Source organism: Leptosomus discolor, chromosome 1 (assembly GCF_034619465.1).
Source record: "Leptosomus discolor isolate bLepDis1 chromosome 1, bLepDis1.hap2, whole genome shotgun sequence".
Lineage (NCBI taxonomy): Eukaryota > Metazoa > Chordata > Aves > Leptosomiformes > Leptosomidae > Leptosomus > Leptosomus discolor.
In genome coordinates this window covers 136,732,508-136,753,267 of record NC_141391.1, presented here as the reverse complement: position 1 = coordinate 136,753,267, position 20,760 = coordinate 136,732,508, and the positions used below count along the sequence as shown (strand labels likewise).

At 38.8% G+C, this 20,760-nt stretch overlaps 1 protein-coding gene across 1 annotated transcript in view; it reads left to right on the top strand.

The window, feature by feature from the left end:
- Positions 1-20,760, top strand: part of ANO2 (anoctamin 2) — a 205,092-nt gene that overhangs the window by 80,386 nt on the left and 103,946 nt on the right. The window contains exons 12-14 of the mRNA XM_086465725.1: positions 790-950; positions 4,747-4,829; positions 20,481-20,564. Of these exons, the coding sequence (XP_086321851.1) occupies positions 790-950; positions 4,747-4,829; positions 20,481-20,564 (328 nt within the window). The remainder of the gene's footprint in view (positions 1-789; positions 951-4,746; positions 4,830-20,480; positions 20,565-20,760) is intronic.

Here is a 20,760-nt window from a genome sequence, read left to right as displayed (position 1 = left end):
AGCCCTATGCAGGGAAAACAACCATTGCTTTTATATATATCTCACAAATAAATTGCAGGGTAGAGGAGAATTTCAAAGTAAATTATGTGAAATTTAACATCCTTGCTAAGAATGAGACTCTTCGATGCTATAAGTCTTTTAAATTCAGTACACTAATGTTAGTTTATACCAAAACCTAGGATGTCTTGCAAATGATGTTGCAGATTTATTCTGTCTGTGACACAGACCAACCAACATGCTTGGGTGCTGGTTCTGGCTTTCATGCAGACTTCCATTGCCAGTCCTGAAACACAAAGTAGCATGACGTTTGACATGGATTTTTTGTGCCACCGTGTTAAAAATGTGTGTTTTGTCAAGGGCACCAATTTCCTTTACAGCCATTTCAGAATTCTTTTTCATGAATTTAAATCTGATCTGTATCAAATCACGTAACTGACTGTAGAGGTGGCAAATTCCGCTTTGACTGTGTTTTAATTATTTTCTTTTAGCGTGGTTAACTTCAGTCTTCAGTGATGCAGTCTTCACTAATTCATTAATACAGTGCAGTGATTAGATTGGCTGCAGTGCTGCATTGTTTTTCTGTTGGTAAGGTGCATATAAATATTGTAATGTTACAGCGCACGGCAATGTGCCTTGAAGAAACACACAGCTTCTGTTCTCTGCAAGCGCAAACCACATATGTTGCAAATAGCTTGTAAGAGCTACAGTGTGCTGCTTGATATCACTCCTGTACATCCCCCTTTCCTGAGTTATAATACTCTTAAGAGTTTGTGCACTTGTCATTTATAGTAAAGAAATGTGCGACCAAAGCAATGCCTTCACCATGTGCCCACTGTGTGACAAGTTCTGTGATTACTGGAACCTCAGCTCGGCTTGTGCTACCGCTCGAGCTAGCCACTTATTTGATAACCCTGCCACAGTCTTCTTCTCCATCTTTATGGCTCTCTGGGGTGAGTATTGCTTTGCATGTTAACAGTGTCATTTGATATTTGGACTCCTGACAGAAATGAAAGCTGGGATGCACAGTAGTAGAACATATAGTAGCCTTACGTATAATAAAGTGCCATTAGATTGAATGTAATATCGGTGGCTTATGAAGCTGGCAAGCCTCAGAAGGCCAGTGAGGGGCTGTCTGTGCTGGGACTGGAACAAGGCTTTCTGATGTCAACAGCAAGCTGTGGAATAAATGGAGAGGAGTTGAGTAGTTCAGGAAAGAAAAATGTGTCCTTTCTCCCTCTACTGCCTTGTTTAATGGCACTTCTAATTTTTCCATGTTTTTCTTCATTTTTCTTCATTTTCTATCAATATGGCAAGTCCCTGGTGTTAAGAAGGTGTTAACCTCCTGCATTTGGGGCCAGGATGTATTTGGGGATTGGTATGATGCAGGCAGCTGAAAGGGTTTAATTTAAGCACACAGAGCACTTCCATGTGGAACAACTTAATCACATAATTTTAACAAAACTTTATGGGCTTCCAAGAACAATGGGACTATTATCATTTTAATTATAATATGTTCTAAAGTATTGCATTTAAACAAGCGTGGTTCTCTTTAATGGCAAGTATACCCTGTTTCACTGAGGATATCAAAACACTTCATAAACCCTAATGAATATGTTGTAGTATTCTTATTGTTTCTGGCCTCACCTCTGCCCTGAAGAGTGTGTGTACTGTGCTCGTGTGTATTATTGCTGATGTTATGCCCTCATTCACTCTAGATCTTCCTTATTGTGAAAGTTAAAGCTGTGATTGCTACTGTAAAATAATTTATTTCCCTATTCATTGTTCACAAAATTAAATTTTCATTCTTAATATGAAATTGAGCAGATATATTATTATATTGTAGCCATCCCTCAACAATCAGTGTTTTATACATTGCAACCTTATTAAAATTTTACAGCTTTTTTAGGAATGACTGATTGGTAGCTTGGTGTTGAGTATGGATAGCATAAGTTTTTTAAGGAACTTGCAAACAGATTATACCATGGAAGTAAGAAGTTTTTGTTTACCAGTTCCTAGAAACCCTTCAGCAGAAGTTAAAGAATAGATAAGCACTATGACTGAGAGAAATGGCAAAAGATGATGAATTTATAGACTCTCACAATGACTTATTTTCCTACCTCAGATTGCTGCCAATTACAGAGTAGACTGGCAGATAAGGTGTCACAATTTACCGGCTGCCATGAAGCATGCAATACATTGCCATGTCCAAGTTTCATTGTAGCTGTTCGGACAGCATGTGTATGAATGACAATTCATTTACCCTTTCATAGGTAAATAGTATTTTCCTGACAAAGAATCTCTACTGTAAACTTGCATACATGCAAATGATCATTTCCATGCAGACTCATCCGAAAGAATTATATTTTAGTAACAGTGGAAAGCAAAATGTTGATATATCCTTGCACTAAGATAAATTAGTAGAATCTGTAAAGGAACAGAAAGGAACAAAAAGTTCCATACTCATTGCTTTTAAAAAAAGGCATGTAAGAATAACAAAATTCTTTCTGAGCTGTAGCCTCCTTCCAAAAAAATATTTCCCACAGATTGGGAAAGTCTGTTCTTGGGACCATGATAACTGAGCCTGTCAGTGCAAGAAAATACAGCCGTTGTATAAAAAGAACAGCAAAGCGAAATAAAGTATCCTTTACTAACACTGCCCAGCTTGCGTATTAAGCATTAGATTACACCAAATTTTGCTGCCTTGCTACTAGGAGACTGCACTGGTCGTATCTAGAGCTCATTCTGCTGAATAACAGCTCTCATTCACACACCTAATCAGCTTGCCTCACAGTATCTTGAGTAGATGTTGCCTGAATGCTTTTTCGTAGGATAAAGTATAGTGATGTGGAAATTGATACGTCTTATGACTTATAATTGTATACCTAAAAGAGCAAAGTTTGGTAACTTGAGCTGGCTTCATTTCATGATGGTGTTGGACACAAGAAGTCTTTCATCCTGCTTGCCTTCTCCCATTCTGTAAAAGGCAGATGACATACTATGGTTAATATCTTGAAAGCAATCATGATTTTACTAACTGGTCTTGATGCCTCTTAAAGTATCTTTGTGATTCCAGCAATACTGTTTGCAAATGACCATATTCACAAAATACGGACTAATGCCTGGCTAACTGTGCTTAATGTCACTGGTGTTCTGGCATACTGAATTTCAGCTGTCAGATGAGTTTACTAGAAAGACAGTTGAATATAATGGGACTGCTTTTCTGCTAGTGTAAGTCAGTGCAAACTTGCTGATTTCAGAACAGCTACTGCATGTAGCCAAGTAAGTTCTTACAGAGCTAAATGTAGAACTGACTTTTTGAATAACAGGAAAAAATGGAATGAGTTATAGCACCCTGTAAAATAACAAAATGTTTTTGTATTTAGGATATCTAAAAACCCTTGAGTTTTCAAAACACACTAAATATAGCTTTTATACGTCCTCTCCTTTATAAGGAAGGAGCAGGGACAGCAACTTAATTGCTTAATGTCTGGATTTACTTTCAGTGTACTGCCAGTCCTGTGTTTAAATGATATTTATTTCTTACATTATGGAAGGATAACTCTGCAGAAAATACTTGCAGCTAACTGTTGGAATAGATTCTGTCTTGTAGGAGTCAGGTTATTTTAATAGTAATCTAACTTTTCCCAGTATTATCTTACAGCTTACACCAAGTGTAGATGCAGTCAAAGGAAGCTGGATCTAATTCTCCATTGTTGTGTGTCTTGTAGAGCTATCTACAAGATGTTCAAAGTGATGTAAATACTGCTGTGATCTAACAATGTTTTTACAATCCCCTTTTCACTAACTAAAAAGGTGAAGTGAAGCATAAGAAAATGGAGAACAGTGCCCACAGTTGTTTATAAGTATAGATTTTATTGGTATACTGGGTGTTTTTAGTTGGTAGTATAGTCATCTGAAAATAGGTGTCCGCAAGTCAAGAATGAGAAGTCCTATTTCTAATAAATCCATAAGTCCATAAATCATGAGCAGCTAAGCAAAGGGCTATCTAGAGGAAACAGCAGTTATGAGAGGAAGGTCAGGAGACTGTAAATATGAGACAACAGTACAACATCTGTTTCTTCATATTAATAAAAAAGGAAAAGCAGGAGACTGAACTACGGGCCAGTCCTTTAGAACAAAATCACTGTGTCTATGCAGGACAGAAACATTGAACTGTACCACTATAATGTGTTTCAAAAGAACATGATTTTCTACATATTACTGAGGGTCTTAGTTTACATATAGATATTACTCATTTATTTCAGTAGCAGACTGCACCTACCTTCTTCACATATTTCTGACTGATTAGAAACACTGAAGTGGCAAAATCTGTTTGGCCAGTTAGAGTGTTACAGATTAATATTTAGATCTAGATTTTGTTTATTATATGCTTTTTACCTAGGAATTATAGAATGACTCATGGTAAACTAAAACAGATGATGTTGTTGGGGTGGATATCAACAGATATGGGTTCAGTTCCAGCCCCTGACAGGAACTTGCCAGTGCCTTTGGGCAATCCATGTTGTAGCTTTCTTTATTTTATTTTTAAAAAGACAGTAATTATTGTTTCCATGCTTTGCTTGTGTTATTTTTTTTAAATTGGGCCTGGGGCTGTTTCTTAGTGGTTATTTGTAAAGGGCCTAGCATAATGGGATTCACATATCGGTTAGAGCTTATAAGTAACACAAACATTCACCACAGGGCATTGGATTTATAATTTTAAATTGTTTTTTTTTTTTTTTAAAGCTACTATGTTCCTTGAACAATGGAAGCGTTTGCAGATGAGATTGAGTTACTTCTGGGATCTAACTGGACTGGAAGAAGAAGAGGTAAGTTTCTTCTCCCTGTGCTAAGTTACTGTATAGATTATTCTACATCTGAAGATACACATTGATATTCTGATTTCTCATGAGTGTTCTCCAGACCAATGCAGTTCACAGCTGTTTAACTGATACAGTTTTGAGTACTAATCTATCGTTAAAGAAATCATCAGCTATATCTTAGTGATCAGCACTCTAATTTTAATTATTAATGTTGAAAAGGATTATACAATAGCAGCAGATCATCCTTTACTGAGAATGTCCATATACTATTGTACAAAGTGCAGTAATAGAATGATACAGAAGAAATACTTCGTCATATAGATGCTCCTTCATTATGTATAACAAAAATTCTCTGTGATAATGATTGTAACATGTCAGGATAACATAACAAATATTTGTATCCAGGTCTGTGCTGCCTCTGTGATGCCTTGGGTACTCATCCACAGAGCTGTTGCAAAAAAACAAATGGGGTTGGCCTCTTAAGAACAATTTTTAAGTGCTTTGCAATGAGCTCATAGGGCTTCTAGCTGTACCTGAGTTAACTGAAAAGTGAGACATGCTTGTTTATTAGTACTTACAATGTCCCTAAATTTGTTTGTAGTTCTGTTCTTGGGCATTGTTTCACATATCGTGGCCTAGGGTCTGTTTAAATTATTGACTCTCAGCAGAGGATTAATTTCTAAACTCTGACTAAAGAGTGTGTTGTTACTAGCCATAAATATAATACTAGATAGATAGACAAGTGGTCTGTGCGGTGAGTAGGGATCTGGCTGACAGGCCATAGTCAGAGGGTGGTAGTAAATAGTTCATTCTCAAACTGGCAGCCAGTCACTAGTGTGGTCCCCCAGGGATCAGTATTGGGCCTGGTGCTGTTTAATCTCTTCATAAGTGATTTGGATGTTAGGATCAAGAGCACCCTGATGAAGTTTGCAGATGACACCAAAATGAGTGGGGTAGCTGACACTCCAGAAGGGAGAGCCACCCTCCAGGAAGACCTGGACAGGCTGGAGGAGTGGGCTAGCAGGAACATTATGAAGTTCAATGTGGACAAGTGTAAGGTCTTGCACCTGGGAATACATAACCCAGGAATGCAGCTCAGACTGGGATTCACCTGGCTGGAGAGCAGCCCTGTGGAAAGGGACATGGGAGTCTTGATGGATGACAAGCTCAACATGAGTGAAGAGTGAGCCGCAGCGGCAAAGAAAGCCAACAGGATGCTGGGTTGCATTGACGAAGGCATCACCAGCAGAGATAAAGAGGTCATTATCCTGCTTTACTCAGCACTGGTCAGACCACACCTTGAGTACTGTGTTCAGTTTTGGTCCCCGCTATACAAAAAAGATGTGGTCAAGCTGGAAAGGGTCCAGAAAAGGGCCATGAAGATTATCAGAGGACTGGAAGGCCTGCCATATGAAGAAAGGCTGAGAAAACAGGGTTCGTTCAGCCTTGAGAAGAGAAGGCTTAGGGGAGACCTTATTACCATGTACCAGTACATAAAGGATGCTTACCGAGAAGATGGAGACTCCCTTTTTAGAGGAGTCACATGGAAAAGACTAGGGGTAATGAATACAAGTTACTCCCGGGGAGATTCTGACTGGACTCCATAAGAAACTTTTTCACCATGAGGACAATTAGACACTGGAATAATCTCCCAAGGGAAGTGGTGGATTCCCCTACATTGGACAGTTTTAAGACTCAGCTTGACAGGGTGCTGGGCCGTATAATTTAAACTATACTTTTACCTCGAAAGGTTAGACTAGACAATCCTTGAGATGCCTTCCAACCTGGTATTCTATGATACTAAGAACAGATAGTTTCCATTACATTACAGAGACCTTCCATTACATATTACCTAGCAATAGATGCTGACGTGGCTCTAGAACAGGGTCATATTCAGTAATTCAGAATTGCAGCAATTAGATTCTCTTTTATTGTCAATAGTGAGCCAAGTGTATGAAACTATTTAGTGTGCCTTGCTTTCTTCATTGACTTAATAAAATGTGGTCAGGTTCCTGGAAGGTGAGTAATAGGCATATCTTGGTTTGATGGGAGTATTCAAATCCATTTCTTCATGTTCCAGCACAGTTCCTTAAACAACATACAAGCCTCCAGCCCTGCTACTTGGGCTCAGCTCAAACAGGATGTAGAGTGCAAATAACCAAGTAGAAAAGTAAGTTGACATCATGAACTTCATGATGTAGCATGGTGATAATGTTATTCCACTTTTGTCTAGTCCTCAGACAAGAATCATTGGATAAAATGAAAAAATAACCCTGAGAACAGACAGCAGACTCCAGTATTCCTCCTTTTCTATCACTATGCCAAAATGCAGCCTTTAGCAATGTTTTTAGGCTAAGGGAGACCTCCCAAGTATTCTTCACTGAAGACTTGATTACAGCCTCCCCTATTTTGCCTCTGTTTTCTCAGCTTTTTCACTACTCTCCATCCAGTTATGACATGGGTGATGCTCACAGTAGAAGCCAGTACTCACAGCTTGTAGGTTGTGATGCATCAACACATCAGAGATTACTGCTTGTCCTGTGTGGAATGTCATACTGCTTCCTGGGAGAACAGCAATTCTGTACTAATTGCAGTACAAACTGAGAGGCTGGAGAGCAAACTCTTGGCTCTCCAGAGTTACTTATGAACCCATCAGATTTTACTGAATTTCAAGTTCATCACTTGTACTATAAAATCCTGAGGTTTAGCTCATTTGCAAAATGCTGTGAAAGAATCTATAGGTTTGTGAGGTCCTGTGATGAAGAGATCTGAAGTGGTAAAAGTTTGTGGACAGGAACTGTGGGATCAGCAAAAATCCTTTGTTTATGACATGTGGAGGAGTGCCAGACACATCTCAGCAGAAGCTGAAGAACTAGGAATGTAGAATCATAAAAATAAGGCTGGAGTGGACCTTGAAGGGCTGTCCCTTGTGCATGGTAGGATCAACTCTACTTAAATCATTATGAAAAGATGTTTGTCTAATTTATGCTGAAACAAATCCAGCAGTGGAGATTTCACTTCCTCCCTAAGTGATCTATTCTAATACTTATCTATGCTTACTGTTAATAAGGTTTTCCTAGTATCTAGCTTAAATCTCCTTGCTAAACTTTCTTTTTTTTTTCCTTGTTCTTTCTTTCAAAGATAAAGAGATTACCTCTGTCCTCTTTTTCAGCAAAATTCAACATAATATTGTGTCTCTGTTGCACCCTTTCTTTTAAGATGAATTAGCCTTTGCTCTTTCAGTCTCTGTTCTTAAATAATTTTCTAGATGTGTGTTTATTCTTGTTCCCTTCGGGACTTTTTCTAGTTGATCCAGCTCTTTCTTCAAGAATACTGCTCAAAATGGATGTGTCTCTTGATCTGACACCTTAAGCAAAAAGCCATGAGCTGTATTATCTTCTGTCAACTCTTGGTACTTCAGCAAAAATGCAAAAGTTAGGTCAGGTTTTGTTCACCTTTCATCTGTTAGATTCATAAGGATGAGGACAAATTTGTCTGTAAGACAGATACTGGCATCACATTTCAGTGGTGGGGAAGTCTTTACAAGTGTTGAAAATTATGTTGGAAAATGAAAAATTGTGTCTGATCGTGTTAGACGGAAGGAACTAGAAGTAGAATGCACAGGATCACTTAACAGAGCAAGAAGGAAAGGGAAGAAGTTCAGAAGATTTAACAGTTTTAAGACTAAATGGGGATACATTATTTATTATTATAAATTTCTTTAGAAACTAAAGTTACAGAACCAAAACAGGGAAGAAAATAACCATAAAAGATGAAGAGCTGAGAAGTACATTGTGAGAATGATATTGAAATAAATACCTTCACTGTAATTTTTGTGGACTCTTGACTATAAAATTTTCAGGAAAATTACTTTCTTTAAACACACTGGGCCAAATCTTTTGCTTCAAGAGAGTCACATGAGAGATTAATTTAGTCCATTTATTTGTAAATATCTTGACCATGCAGTCTGAGAAAACAAACTCCCTAAGGCTTGTATGCATATTTGCAGCTGGCAGCTGTACAGACTTAGAGGATTTGGTTTTGTACATCTGAAATCCACCAAAATAATAGGTAGCATTGGATATGAGACTGTAAAATAGATAATTGTGTTGAAAAGCAATTGAGCAACTGATAACCAAGTGGGAGAGGGAACGAAAAGAAGCTAACTCAGACCAGAACCGTGAAAATAGACAGTCTTGGAAATACCATCAACAAGCACTCAGCGTGTCATGCTACAGATCTGTGTTTGTGTAACCCAATTAAATGGGTTGTGCATTTGTTTGTTTTTCACGTTGTATATGGCCATAAATAAAGCAGGAGTAGAGGTGCAAGAATCCATCCCCTCTTCTACTTGTGAAGGAGCTGGTGACAAAATACTGAGGGACTTTAATTAATGATGTAGGGAGTAGAGACTATTGGCCTCACATCAATCTTCAGAAATTGCGTTTCTAGGACCCAGGATGCTCCTGCCTTAACTTTTCTGGGTGGAAGAGATGTTACATCATTTTACCAACAGTCCCGTGTAAACTGAAATAGAAATGCAATTATAAAAGATGAAATCTTAGAATTTGGAGCAGAATTTGGAAGAATAAGTGGACAGTAAGACCACACTGTCTGAAATGCCAATGAGCGTAGGTCTTTTTATTGTTCAAAAAGTCATGCTGTTACGCTGTTTCAGTACAACAGGGAGGAACTTAGGTGTCTGTCTTTAAAACATGTTTGCTAAGTTACAATTTTAAGTTAAAATCCCGTGCTCTGTAAAATGTTTGCAAACTCTTTTTGCAAACCCTAATTCCCAAAATCTTGCTCCTCCTTTTGGTATTTGTTGACTTTAAAAAAAAATTTGCTGAACCCTTAAGGGAAGACTTTAAGATACCCTGTGGATTATCACTGAGTTAAGATAAAGTAATAAGGGAGGCATACTGCGTAAAACAGAATTAAATAGTAAGCAGACTTGGTGACATTAAATATATTTACAGATACATCCCCTTCTCTCCTAACTCAACCATGATTTTACTTGATTTTTTCTAGTACATTTTTGAAATTTGTTGTGATCTGATTAATATGATGTTTTTGCCTTGCCTTCCACCTTGCAAGTTATAGGAGCAGACTTCTTTTCTGAAGTTCTAATAGTGTCCACTAAAACAGGCAGTATTAGACATTTTTGTTTGCTTAAAAAATGGACGAGTGAAAAGCAGACTAATAAAATAACTGTATTTACAGCTTAATCCTCTTGGGGAAAAAATGGTCAGTAATTGTAAAAGGGAAAAGTGTAGCTACAATGTTTTGTGTTGTCTCAAATCTCTCCTGTCATCTTCACTACATCCTCAGGTTTCTTGTGCCAATGAGTCCTTTGGTTTGGGTTATTTTCCTCAGATGCGTTATCTCACATTTTTCCCATGCCTGTTCTGATTTTCCTGTTGGGACTGTGTTTCCAGATATTTTTTTTCTGTTTATATGGGTTTTTTTAACTACCTTTTCTTTGTTTCCATCACTCCTTCTGGTGAATTGTCTGTCATCTTCATTAAATTCCTGTTAACACTAATTATTTAATGGTCCTAGGATAACCCTGATCTTCTGAACATGCCCATTCAACATTAGATTTAAGTGCTATGTTTAGGAGGGTGAGAGTTTTATTGGGATAGTTGGGGAAGGAATGTTGAAAAACGGCATGTTATCCCTTGGGTCTTAGGGGAAACTATTTAATACCAGTGGTTGCTCCATTAAAAAATTACATGTGAAAGCAAACTTTAAACATGTTTTATTTTGTAAACTATAAGAACCAAAGCAGGTGATATTTCCTTTGCTTTCCAAGAAATTGGTAAAGCTGTGATTACATTTTTTTCATTCTGAGACTATTGATCCAGAGATGTGCCACAATATACTGTGGCTCCAGATAATTTTCTCCTTTTATTTCTTTTCTACCAGACATACTTTTGTTTCTTTTATTCCTTTTGCATTATAATGACCTCCCATGTCCTTTCCAGGACTGAATTGTCTACAAGCCTCAAAGCATTTGATTCCTTACAGGTAGTCTTGATTCCTCAGGATGTTGTGACAGGCCACTCAAAGGCTGTGTCACCTGGGGTGGCATGAGTTCTTTCCTCCTGCAGTTCTCTGAGTTCAGAGAGGAGGCTCACACCTTCACGTTCTCTGGTGTAAGTGCAGAAGTGGGTGGTTTGCTTGGAGTGTGAAGCTATGGAGGAGGAGGTGGAATGGGCTCCTCCAGCCTGTGCAGCACAGCTCTTTACTGTTGCTCAGGGCACTGTCATGGCATGGATAATGGAAAACAGGAACTACTGTCAGAGGAAATGAGCAACAGGGAGGAAAGTCCTGCTTTCCAGTAGTTCTCTACCTTGACCTACCACATCCTGTATCTTTATCCAGCACTGTCCTCTGGGAATAAGAACCGTCTCTAGGCCTTTTCTTCTTCCACTCCTTCCTAGTGACCCAGGAGATCCAGGTGGGTAAGCAGGGTTTGCCAGCGATGTGTTTCTTGCAGAACAGGCAAGATAATGGAGTAAGGATAGGGAATCTTGTACTTCAGGAGAGTGTGTGTCATGAGGGAGATGGGTATGAGGAGGTAGAGAAGGACTTTCTCCTCTCCCAGTCTCACAAACCCTGTCTGCCTTTTTCAGATTCTCCAAAGTCACAGTACTCCCTCTCCCAGCTCTCTCATACAAACGTCTTTTAGACACCATTGTTTTTCTCAGCCCCATTTTTCCTCCTTTCTGTCCTCCTCTGTTGCACCTAACAATATCAGTTTTCCTGTGCACTGAAGATGTCTTGGGCTGATTCAGTGTTAGGTAAACTAGACATGCTGACAGCCTCCAAGATTAATCTGCTATTGGTGTTAACAAGGAGATCAGAATCTGATCCTAGTTCATGCAGTTGCCCCAGGAATGTCAGCACCACATCACTATGTATTCTCTTGTGTGGGGAAAGAATTTTCTCTTTAAGGAAATGAGATTTTTCTTTTAAATGTAAAATGCATTTTACATTTACTTGTGTGTATGAATGGAGGCTGCCATTTTTAAAATCTCCGCTGCATATGTAAATAATGTGGAAATGTATTAAGAAACTCTTATTTTAATGGAATAAAATAAAGGGGCCTAAATGTAATTTATTCTTCTGTAAAGTCTTTTATTGCTAGGTGATCGTTATTTATTCAGTGATTTTTCCGATGAAGTGTCATTGACACAGGTAGATTAATCAAGACTAAAATAAGATGGAAGCAGAAATAGCTCTTCTCTCAATCTGCATGATGTACTAAACACAGTGGAAGTTATTTCTAAAAGTATTTTTGAACTTGAGAAAGTCTTTTAAAATTTAAGAACTTGTGATATTGTGTAATGACAGCCAATATTGCCAATTATTTAAAAGGAATGCAGAGTTTTAGAACTCATGATATTTCAGCAGAACTATTTCCTGTTCTTTAGTTTTGCTTTAGGCTTTTTTATTTTGTTTAATTACCTTCATTTTCATATGCATATGGTCACTTATGAGTAGTGCAATGTTGTTGCAAACTCATGCCTATAAGAACTCTCCCACATTACACCTATGTCAAATATGTGATTAAGTGGTGTAAGACAATGTTTTATTGATACAAGTTTCAAATGGCCTTGCTTTATTCATTACTTTCCAAGAGCACATAAATGTGTGGGGTTTTTTTCTAGGTTCATCCACACCTCTTTGTTCAGAGTGATTCTAAGCCTTGGAAAACATAAGTACTTTTTTGATTCTGGATCTTGACTTCAAATCAGTAAAACACTGACTTTTTAGATCTCATCTTCCTGCTTCCATCCTACTCTACTAATTCTACTGCAAGATTAAATTTCTTCTATGTAGAGTAGAAAGTTTTTGCCATTTTTTGTGTATAGGTTGTTGTGAAAAGCTTCTATGTTTAGCTTGTCCACTAACAGTTCATTACACAATAATGAGATTCTCACTATCTCTGAACGTATGCCTATCACAGAATTTTCAAATATGAGTGCATTAAGGCAGACATCTTGAGCTGAGATTTTCAAAGGAGTCCAAAAATTAGACATCCAGATTCCACTGGCTCTTCCACAGAGGGTAGGTGACCAGCCTCCTTAGTCCTAACTGAACAAATGCATCCAAAATGTAGATTCAGGCGCCTGAACTATGTGGCACCATTTCTAGATGAAAATCAAATACCTCCCTCTCACTATAATGGGGGATGTAATTCTCTCTTTTCTAAAATTTATAGGGTTTTTGCTGAGGCGATTATCTATGGATTTATTTACCTCAGTTTATAAAATTAAGAGGCTGGGTTTTGTTTCTCTTTTTTTTTTTTTTTTTTTTTTTTAAAAATGTATTGTCCATGTTATTCTATGAATTCTTTGTTTGGAAAATCTAGACTCACAGGGTGAAGCTGCATAAAATGCCTCAATAATTCATTGATACCATTAGGTAAAGATTCCTTCCTTACTTTCGTGCTACTAATTCTAGTGTCTCATACACTGAGACACCTGAACCTACTGACTAAAACCATGGAGAAGTAATTCCAGAAATAAAATGGACAGTATTTGTGGTGGAGGGGACCAATTAATCAGATAAGTTTTCATATACTATAATCAAGGCATTTGGCAGGGGAGAAGAATGTGCAGGTTCTAAAGGGAAGACCCTTTTAGCAATGGTAAGCCATTAAATCAGCTCATCTGTACAACGCAACATCATTTGTAGATTGCAGCTGCATAGCACTTTAAGCCAATCTAACTCCACCCTACCATGGTGCTACTATCACAGCCATGCAATCTTGTTCTTTCTCTTACATGCATACTGGCAATCATACGACTGAGTGGTGAACAGTTCAGACAGCTGATACAGCTGAAGGGTAGCTGGGGTTATGGGGGGTGTGAGGGTTAGGAGTTTTTATCCTGGTCATACCATGCAGCTGCATATGCGCTGGTGTCAGTGTAAGGACAGAAATAGAAATGTGTGGCTAGTGCAAGGTGAAACTGAGTCATGGAAGCCCAGGTTTATGCTGCTGTGACACTCAAGCCATTAAATTCAAGCCTCAGGTATAAAAGCTTCTGTCTGCAAATTCAACATTCCTGTTTGCTTCAAATAAGTTGTTTTCATGAACATTCCTGGCTGTAAATGCAGTCATTGGGATATTTATGGGAAACAATTAAAAGAGGCACTGGTACTGCTGAAACAAATTAATAAGACTGAATAAATGTTTATGGTCAAAGAGATTTTTAGTTCAGATTAGCTAAAGTATCTGTATCTCTCCACATTAGAGAGCAGCCAACGCTCTAATTTGGATTATGATTCAACTTGAAAAGTTCATAAAGGTTTAGAAAGACAGTGGTTGGCCATAATATACACCTTCTGGAACCAGATAATTCTGGATGTTATAAAGCTTTTGTTAGCTTGCCTCTGATATATGTGCTTTAAGATGTTTTAGGAAATGTACCTTAGAATGCTACATAGAGTCCCACTGCTTTTACCTAGTAAGCTAGGTTGCCTTTAAGCCATGGGTTCCAGATGCACAGAGGCTGAAAGGAAGAAATCTCTGGGAAAATGAACATTCCAGAAATATAATAAATAGCCAGTGCTGGAAAATATTTCATAAACAAAAATCCAATTACCTGGAAGAGAGTTTCCTGTGTGGCAGAAAACCTAGGCTATTTGAGGCGTACTTGTTAAAACAGGAGAGACTGATAGATACTTTGAGATCTGGCATGCTAGAAACATTTTTAGCTTATATTCACTTGTCTATCTCTTGTAAGGGAAACACAGGGAAATTATGACATTTCCAGTAGTTCTATCCATGGGATCGGTATGACTGCTATGTTGTAAGTTTGATTTAGCATTTGACTTTGACGGTCACTTGCCTGCTTAACCATAGATCGAAATCTATGACTTCTGACCACCTGTAGTGGGATGAAACTACAAAAGGTTTGCCTCTTGTGTATCAGTGATCTTCTCTTTTAAGCTTCCAAGTTTCTTGGGATCTATGTGGTGCATAATGTGCAATATGTAGCCTTGGACCAATGACAAGTTCAATACATGATTTTCATCTTGCTTAGAAGAAAAATACCCCATCTTGGACGAAACTGTTGATTTCCAACCTTACTTGTTTGTAGGATATTTTATCTTAAGACTACAATGTCATGATTTGTGAAACAGGTAATTTGGATCAAGTTTCATGAATTGTGCACTGTTTATTGTTTTTAGTTTTGAGAGTTACAAATCTTTAATCCATTCAAAGTACATTCAATCTTAAATATCGACAGAGAAAAATTTCCATGAACATGGTCCCCTGAAGGGTGCCTCCACAGCCAAGTGTTCCCACTGTGACATGGTATCAGGCAAAAAAAAAAGAACAGTGCCCAAGGGGGAAAAAAAAAAAATCAATTCTTTTAAGAACATTTATTTGGAGAAGCGGTTCTATGCTTACGTAGTGGCTAAAGTGAGAGTCCCAGTCATGACTGTGACTACTCGATACTACCATAAGACAACTCAAAACAACAAACGCAACAGTGGTATGCACAAACAATTTAAACTTTCTAGGGTTGACGTAATATTTTATCAAAATTACAGCAATAAGGTAAGATGGAAGTTGTTCCACTAACAAGCTGAGTGATGCCCCATTTTAATGGGCTAGCATCAAACTTTACAGCTGGGTTTCTTCTCTATGTTTGTCAGCTCATTTGTTTCAGCAATGACTTATCATGCTGTAGAATAAATAATTTTAAGCAAAATTTTCAGTATCATAGTTCAAGGGACATCTAGCTTCACACCATTCCACTTACCGATGTAGGAGTAGTTAAATGGATTGGATTTGAATGGTACAATGAACAACAATAAATGATGCTATATTCTGCTAGTTACCCACAAAATGTGATACCTTGACATTGCAATGGCAGCATTTGATTGTTTGGTCCTAGCCTAAGGGCACTTAAAAATCTGAAGCCAAATTTAGTTTTGCAGGTAATCCTCCAAAGCCCTACTACTGTTTTTCTCACTGGGAGCAAACAAAGGCATTATCATAGAATCACAGAATCATAGAATGGTTTGGGTTGGACAGGATCTTAAAGTTCCAATCCCCCTGCCATGGACAGGGACACCTTCCACTAGACTAGCTTGCTCAAAGCCCCATCCAGCCTGGCCTAGAACACTTCCAAGGGAGGGGGCAGCCACAGCTTCTCTGGGCAACCTGTTCCAGTGCCTCACCACCCTCACAGTAAAGAATTTCTTCCTAATATCTAATCTAAATCTACCCTCTTTAAGTTTGAAACCCTTACCCCTCCTCCTATCACTGCCCTCCCTGGTCAAGAGTCCCTCCTCACCTTTCCTGTAGGCCTCCTTTAAGAACCAGAAGGCCACTATAAGGTCTCCCCGGAGCCTTCTCTTCTTCAGGCTGAACAAGCTCAACTGTCTCAACCTGTTCTCGTAGGGGCGATGCTCCAGCCCCCTGATCATCTTTGTGGCCCTCCTCTGGACCTGTTCCAACAGGTCCGTGTCTTTCTTGTGCTAGGGGCCCCAGAGATTAATGCAGTACTCCAGGTGGGGTCTCACCAGAGCAGAGTAAAGGGTTAGAATCACCTCCCTTGACCTGCTGGCCACGGTTCCTTTTAATGCTGCCCAGGATGCCATTTGCTTTCTGGGCTGCGAGCACACATTGCTGGCTCGTACTTAGTTTTTCATCCACAACACCCCCAAGTCCTTTTCTGCAGGGCTGCTCTCAATTCACCCGTCACCCAGCCTGTACGTGTGCTTGAGATTGCCTCAACCCAAGTACAAGACGTTGCACTTGGGTATATATAGATCTCTCTCTCTCTCTCTCTCTCTGTCTGGCAAGTGTATTTCCATAATATACCTTATGGGTTCTTTTATTTTAACTACTTCAGTTTTATGTTGCTTTAGAATACCTTTGATAGCTTAGTTCCTATGTACTTGTACAGTAACTTTTGTCTTTTAACGTCTTTAAATGTGTAATAATGTTAGATGACTTATTCAAGCTTCTGTTTTAATTTTACATAAATCAAATTTATTTTGCAAGTGATCTGGACTAAAAAGATTGTGAACATCTATCAGTGATCCCTTCATACATGCTGAGATATAAAAGTACTTTGGATGAGCATCCCATTACTAGGACAGTCTATACAGATCATTGGTGTGAATAACAGTCTCTTCCTTAGACTTCTCCCCCTGCTACCTGCTGTGTCATCATCATAAGAAATAGAGAGGTTTACTCCTCAATTTGTAATAATTAACCCTCTTGCAGCAGAGAACAGCTGGGTGCTCTGTTCATTCCAAGTTTCCATCTTGATTTGGGGCAGCAGCTGGGTCATTCCAGTTCTCGTTTGTGGAAACCTTTCTTCCTACCAGTGTGGACTGCTTTGCTGTTCTGCTTCTTTCAGCATATTAGGATAAGGCTGTTCAATTAATTTTAAGCGTAAAAATGAAGCAGTAGGTTGGCTTTTTTTTCTTGCTGATCGCTCCTTTGGTCTGTTAACCTGGGATAGTTCCTAAGGTTCTATTTTTTTCTTGGCAATTCAGCTGTGTTTGTCATGCATGTGTTATAAAATTCCATTATCACTTTCTTTCTAAATCAAAGAGAAATTAAGGAGAGATTGGTTTGCATATATTCATACCAAACTGCATTATTACCTTAATAATACAGCCTTAATTTGCAATGTGTAGTGGATACACATGTTGTATGTTTGAGGCAAATCCTGGAGACCATTCTCAGGGAAAATTCCCACTGACGTCAATATGAGTTTTGTCTGAGTAAAAATTTCATGATTTGGCTCTTTGTTTTCAGGAGGGGAATTATCATTTTCTACTCTGAACACTCACTTGGCCTCAAAGTACCTTGGCTCACATGGTTTTCAATAAGTGTCTGGCAGCTGTACTGGAAAACTTCCAGCATCGTGGGATTCATATTTATCCCTACATGGATATTTGGCCTTCTTCAAGTCATCGCAACTATTTCTAGCTTATTGTCCTAAGTGTAGAACTCTTCCCATTTTCAGGCAAAGAATTGATTATGAATCACACTCTTTACAGCAGAGTGGAATTGTTCCTTCACATCCATGTATATATGATCAGGATAAAGTATCTCTAAATCTGTATTGTAAATAAATGTTTCATGCAATATATTAATAAAAAGAATATATAGATACATGCATTCCAGGAGGCACTGTGGTCTGTTCAATCAAGGGCAGATTCAGTGAAGACAGCTCAACTAATTTTCCAATCCAGATGTAGGTGTATGAAATGCAGTTAAAAGGACATTGAAATGTCTTACTAGGAAAGCTAAACATGACTAAATTTGAACAGAATATGCACTCAAAGCAAAACTGTCAATAGCAAAAAAAACAAGTTACACTTCAATGTTTTGCTTGGCATTTTATTTTCTCACTCGATTTCCTTTCAAGCCAATTTTCAAAACTTGCTCTGACCCCTAGCAGCTGCCCCTGGTGTCCCAGAATGCTTTGCTTAGCAGAAAATAAGAAGAAAGGAAGAAAGCCAATTCAGCTCTACAGGTGCTCCCATAGTGTGGTTAGATCTCCTCAGTTTCTTGCAGCTTCATTTATCTCATTTCCCTACTTTCATCAAGCAGTCTCCTCTCATGTAGCCAACCATGCCTGATGCCTTCATCTTTTCTTCATTTAAGTCTAAAGATGGTTCTTCCACCTGACCTCTGAACCTTATCTAAGGAAGTGTGATACAAATCGATGCAAATCAACAAGCTAGTGAAAACTTACAAAACATCAAGATACCTGCATCGCCCACAACCTCTTTAAACACTTATTGGTGTACCTTTGTCTTTCTTTTCCCCGTCCGACTCACCACCATTTTTGCTGCTAATCAGCTTTAGCAATGTCAGACATTACCCATGTCTTATTATTTCTTGGAGTCCAACATACACTTATAGAACTTTGTAAGTAATAACAACAGTGACCTTTGTGACAAGAAGTGATATAGTGATTCCTGAACTTCATTCATTGCGGTATTGGTTTTTATGTGAGGAACTCCGTGGTGCAAAGCATCACACATGCACACTTAGAACATGTTTTATTAATCTGAATAGTACACAATATTACAAGTGTAAAACAAGCCACCACGCTAGCAATTTCATTGTATTTGTTTGGTATATCATCGTAGTGCTAGAGTCTCAGAGGCATAGCTGTACTTGAGCTCCAGAGAAAAAGTTCCCGCCAGCCTCCCATGTTATTATTAGACTCCCTGGGAGCAGTAGAATCCATGTACCATTTGTGGCACTGCCTTTAAGATAGACGTACATATGACTTGTTCATAGAGTTCAAAAATATATGGAAATATTAATTTAAGGCAGTTATTTAAATAAGTGCTTACACACCTGTTTAATACATCAGGAAAATCTCATAATCAGAATAAAAAATACATATACTGATATGCAATAGAGAATGCTCGAGATGGTGTCTGATGTAGCGAAAATGTTACAGATAACAGAAAATGAACAGCACAGGTAGGAAGACTGCTGAAGTTCCATGCAGCCCCCCTTCTGTTGTCCATGAGGATTATACATTTTTTAAAATATGTTTTTTATTTTCTTCATGGCTACCAGATTCATTAAAAGTGTTAGTAAGTCAATTTTGTGACTGGGCTGATAAGCATATGTTCTAATTATAATAAGGGTGAATTGTACCACAAATGCCAGGAAAAGCCTTTTTGTGGGAGACATAAAATCCAGATTCCAGGCTCTGAATGAATTCAGAACTTGATGGGAGTGGTGAGATACATGTCATTCACACATATACACCACATATATGCATATATACATGGTCAGCCACACAGACAGACACCCACAGCAGGCACACAAACACAGACAGCAGAACAGCTTCATCCTGCTCCCCTCCCTGGCTAAACAGGATGGAGGTCTGCTAATGAGAATATATATATGCACATATGTACAATGTGGCCCTCCCCAGCAGCTGGCCTCACTCAGTCTGCCCAGTAGCTGCCTCTGGGCCCCAGTCTCCCCAGTTGCTGGCACCCAGAGGTACAAGCCTGCAATACTACAGCCCCTCTCCAGGTGCTCGCTCACACGTATGTCCTGCTCCCCAGAGCTGGTTGGGACTCCTCTGGTCTCCAGCAGCCAACTCACTCTGGTCTTGACCTTGAACACACAGACACATAGATCTACCGTGGTCTCGCCCTTAGGCACTCACACTTCCCTGGCTCCCAGACAATTCACCTACTTGCCAGTTGCTCCAGCTTGATCTCCCCTAGTGCTTACATACCAGTCTCACACCCATGCTTGCTCCAGTTGCTGATGTTCAGACCCACATACAGACCAGCAAACTATTTACATGTGACCAGCCCTTTTTATCTCCTTATCTCTCTATTTTTCCAGTTGTTCGTCCCCAAAAGACCTAGATCCCTCCCTTCCCCACCTTTGGTTTCTCCCCTAAGCATCCTATAATAAGTCTTGGGCACCCTAAATGGTCTTCCCCTGCATCCCATAATGTTTCCCATACCTCTAGGCAGTGTTCACCAAAGTCTAAAATATGCTGTGGTGTTGAATCATCTTGATGGCTTGGATCATGAATAAGTGACCGGAACTTTTTTTCCTTTTCTCTTAATCATAATCACACATTTGGTTATGTTTTTTTTTTTTTTTTTTTCCTTTTCCAGGAGCATCCTAGACCAGAGTATGAAACCAAACTGCTGCAGAAAAAGCTGAAAAGTAAAAACATCACAACAGAAAATTCAAGTGAAGTAAGATGCAACTTACTCTGTTTACTCATATTGGAATTGTGTTTCATTATATTGTGATTATCTTTTTGTCTGTCTGTGATGGATAGTTTGCACTTTTTGGTGCTCTCAATCAGCCTTGTAAGTTGCTTGCTAGGGGTGTGATGTTAGGCAGCCATGCAGTACCATTGAAAGGCTTTGAGGTCATCACTTTGCTAGC